The 4582-nt window shown below is 24.3% G+C and overlaps 1 protein-coding gene across 1 annotated transcript; it reads left to right on the top strand.

The window, feature by feature from the left end:
• The first annotated feature begins 477 nt into the window (after nucleotides 1–477).
• On the top strand, nucleotides 478–4582 carry LOC135929671 (zinc finger MYM-type protein 1-like). Its single transcript, XM_065466356.1, has 10 exons — nucleotides 478–555; nucleotides 661–744; nucleotides 901–987; nucleotides 1097–1183; nucleotides 1228–1478; nucleotides 1540–2640; nucleotides 2680–2969; nucleotides 3013–3163; nucleotides 3206–3510; nucleotides 3553–4582. The coding sequence occupies exons 1-10, from the start codon at nucleotides 517–519 to the stop codon at nucleotides 3915–3917; spliced, it is 2760 nt and encodes a 919-aa protein (XP_065322428.1). The 5' UTR covers nucleotides 478–516; the 3' UTR covers nucleotides 3918–4582.

Raw genomic sequence — 4582 nt, 5'->3', positions numbered from 1 at the left:
TTTTCCTTAATTTGATGATAGATAAATAAATATAATAAAGAATGAAGCTATTTTTATTTAATCTTAATATGTATACTTAATAAGTTATCTGGGTTTTGAACCATGGCAATTATTTTTGCTAATAATTTTTTAAATAATCATTTTCAATGGGGTAAATATTACCACATTTTTGTGAGGCAATCAGGTTGGACCCATAATTGATTTCTATTTATGATAAATGATTCTTTGAGGTAAGTGTAAATTATATACAAAATTATAAGTGAGAGGTGAAAACCATTGTGTGATAAAAAATTTGTTAAAAGAATTGATAAATTTTTTATTTCATTATTAGATAAATTTTATATAACATCAAATTTTCCATAATATATTTGGCCTTTTTTCTAAATATTTATAGAAATCTTGGGAGAATGAACAGATAATCTATTCCTCTCATTTGATTATTGATTTAACTACTCTTTATTTAATAATTAGCACAAATCTTTTATTGAAGATTCCCAAATTATATTATCTCATACAATGCCCAGTTCCAGTGATCTGCTGATTTTGAATAATGAGGTACTTAATTTAAATAAGATTTGTTTTATAATTTTGAAGGGAATAAATGAGGATATTCAGATATTTTCATGAACAAATTTTAATTAATCTTTATTTAATAATTAGCTCAAATCTTTTACTGAAGATTCCCAAATTATATTATCTCATACAATGCCCAGTTCCAGTGATCTGGTGATTTTGAATGATGAGGTACTTAATTTAAATAAGATTTGTTTGATAATTCTGAAGTGAATAAATTATGAAATATTTTCCACTTTTCTATATCTTAATTAAGAATAAAATTTTTATTAAAATTAAGATTTTCATAAGTAAACAAATTTTAACCACTCTTTATTTAATAATTAGCATGAATCTTTTATTGAAGATTCCCAAATTATATTATCTTCTCATACAATGCCCAGTTCCAGTGATCTGCTGATTTTGAATAATGAGGTACTTAATTTAAATAAGATTTCTTTTATAATTTTGAAGGGAATAAATGAGGATATTCAGATATTTTCATGAATAAACAAATTTTAATTATTCTTTATTTAATAATTAGCACAAATCTTTTACTGAAGATTCCCAAATTATATTATCTTCTCATACAATGCCCAGTTCCAGTGATCTGCTGATTTTGAATGATGAGGTATTTAATTTAAATAAAACTATACACTCTTTAATAATAATTAGCAAACACACAAAGTTATTGAAAATTCCCCAATTATATCTTTTTTTCATCCAATTATCAATCCCAATGCAAGCCAAAATATTTCAAACATTAAAGGCCCAAATATTATTCAATTATATAAAAAAAAGGAGCCTAATGACCCTTTTCATTTCATATTCTTTAGAATGACAAATATCTTGATTAATTTCATAATTTCCATAGGCCCATGTCAGCCATGTTCAAATATATTTCAATATCCTGTTACTCACAAAAGGTTTTTAAAAAATTTAATTTTTATTAATTTTTACGCATCCATTATTTCTACTTTTAAATAGGAGCATGAATATATCCTATTATAAAAAGGTTAATATTGATGGTTCCCTCAAACCAAGAAATTGGTTATCCTATAGCACCACTTTAGACAAAGTCTTTTGTCTTTATTGTCTTATGTTTGGTGGCCCTAAATCCAATACTTTTTGGACTCAACTTGGAGTAAATAATTGGAAAAATTTTAAGCGTGACTTAGAGAGACATGAGTCATCTTCTATTCATAAGGATTGTGAATACACCAACATGACTTGGCTTGCAAATAAGCGTATTCAAGATCATTTTCTATCAAATAGGCTTGATATAATAATGGAAAATCGTAATATAGTTCATAATATTATTGATGCCATTATATACCTTATAAAATGTAACATAGCCTTTTGGGGCACTAATTCGAATGAAGGTAATTTTATGTGCCTCATAAAATTAATGGCAAAAACGGTTCCAACTTTACGGGCATACATTGATAACAACGAAAAATTGAGGAGAAAAAAATCAGATAAAATTTCAAGACCTTATATAAATTTATTGTCATATGGCCATGTGAAAAAAATTATTGAAGTCATTAAGATAAAAATAATAAAATGTATTATTCAAAAAATTAAAGAGAATTGTGCCTATAGCATCATATTAGATGGAACATATGATGTGTCTAAAAAAGAATGCATTGCTTTACTTGTAAGATATATAGAAGATGATCCGCATCCACATCCTGTAGAAAGGATCATCCATGTTTTTACAACATCAGAAACCACCGGGGAAAATATAAAGAAACATGTTTTTTCTAAGTTCAAAGATCTTGGTCTTCCTCTTGATTATATGGTTGGGCAAAGTATGGATGGTGCAGGGAATATGAGAGGAGTATACAAAGGAATGCAGGCTTTAATATTGAAAGAGGCTCCAAAAGCCATATATATTTGGTGCCATGCACATAGGCTCAATTTAGTAGTTGCTCATGTTTGTGGATGCAAAATAGAAATGAAAAAGGTAATGGGAATATTGGATGAGTTATATAATTTCATGAATGGGGTAAGACGTCAAGGAGTGTTTGTTAAATATCAAATGACAAAGTCTAAAAAATCTCTTAAAAGAATAAAAAATACAACAAGGTAAATATAATATTTTTAATGTAACTTATCTTTTTTTAGAAATTGGTCATCATCTTATAAAGCTGTAGAAATTTTTTTAGATGTTTATGAACATATTATAGCATCATTAAATGAATTAAAAGATTCTAATGACCCAAGCACCTCTTCTATTGCCGATGGATTATTAACAAGAATTAAGGATGAAGATTTCATATTAAGTCTATTTATTTTGAAAGAAATATTGAAATGCACACATGAGGCTTGTATTGAAATGCAGGCAGTTGGTAATGATTTGGCTATGGTAACTAAATTAATACAACACACAAAAAATAAATTACAAAGACTAAGAGGTTAAAATTAGTTACGATTTCTATAAATAATTTTAAAATGTAGCTAATGGGGATAATATTTTTTTAAAATTGCATTCCTTATCTAACAGTTATTTGAAAAAGAATAATGTTACAACGGAATTGCATAATATAAAATCAATATTCAAATTTGATCAAACAGCATTCAATAATTATGTTAAACAAAAAAAAAACAAGTTGAATAAAAAAAGATTTAAAATTATTATTTAGCATTATAGATATAAAAGGGAAATATTTTTCCCTGTGCTTGATACAATCATTAATGATTTAAATGAAAGATTTAATTATGATTGTTTAAATTTTTTATCTCAAATATCTCTTTTTACACCAGCTGGAATTATAGCCAATGATAGAATAGAAGGGTGGCAAATATCTCAAATTTGTCATACTTACCAATTAAATGCTCAAGATATTGCTCGTGAATATAATGATTTTCGATCTTTATATTTGGATTCACAAGCAATCATTTATTGCAAGGATCTTTTGAAAATAAAAAAGAATGATGGGTTATATATTGATGAAAGTAATTTATTGATATTTTATTTAAAATTATATATAATTAAAGGTATTGTAAACGATGAAACCGAGGAAGATATCAATAACGATAACATAATTAATACAAAAAAATGGATAAAATATTCATTTATACTACCATATCGTCTTTTAAATAAATTAAATTCTTATTCTAATTTATATTTATTATATAAATATTTATTGACTCTACCAACTACTTCTTGTTCAGCCGAAAGAGTGATGAGCAAAGTCAAAATAAATAAAACTAGAATGCGGAATAAAATTTCTGACCCCTTTTTAGAAAATTTACTTCTAATATCCAGCGAAATTGATGTTTTTGAAAGATTTAAAATAGACGACATTATAACGCGATTTGCATCTACGTCTAAAAGATTAACTAAATTATTAATAAAATAAGTTATATCTTTTTCACAGCTAATTATATACGCCTTTTTAATAATGTAAATTTAATTTAATAGTTTTTTATATCATTCTAGTCCGGTGCATAATATAATACTATATTCATTTTATTTAAATATTTTATAATAGTTATATTTACATAAATGTTTTTATAATTCCAGTGCAAAATATATTATATTCATTTTATTTTAATATTTTATATAAAACTTATATTTACATAGATGTTTTTATAATTCCAGTGCAACTATATTCATTTTTTTCTCATATTTTATATAAAAGTTATATTTACATAAAAAAATTTATATTTCCAGTGCAAAATATACTCTATTCATTTTATATTTTATATAATAGTTATATTTACATAAATGTTTTTATAATTCTTGTGCAAAATATACTATATTCTTTATTCTAATATTTTATATAAAAGTTATATTTACATAAAAATTTTTTTTATATAATAGTTATATCTATATGAATGTTTTTAATTAATATAAAGGCATTAGTATTTATAGAATCAAGCTATACCTCTTTAAAATTACTCATTTTGTTTTTTTTACTTAATATAAAGGTATTAGTAATTATAGAATCAAGCTATACCTCTTTAAAATTACTCATCTTATATTTTTTTACTAAATTTTTGATATTTTTTTATAGTAATGTAA

This window comes from Gordionus sp. m RMFG-2023, chromosome 5, assembly GCF_954871325.1.
Source record: "Gordionus sp. m RMFG-2023 chromosome 5, tfGorSpeb1-WG-v2, whole genome shotgun sequence".
Classification (NCBI taxonomy): Eukaryota; Metazoa; Nematomorpha; class Gordioida; order Chordodea; family Parachordodidae; genus Gordionus; species Gordionus sp. m RMFG-2023.
This window is presented reverse-complemented; position numbering and strand designations above follow the sequence as displayed.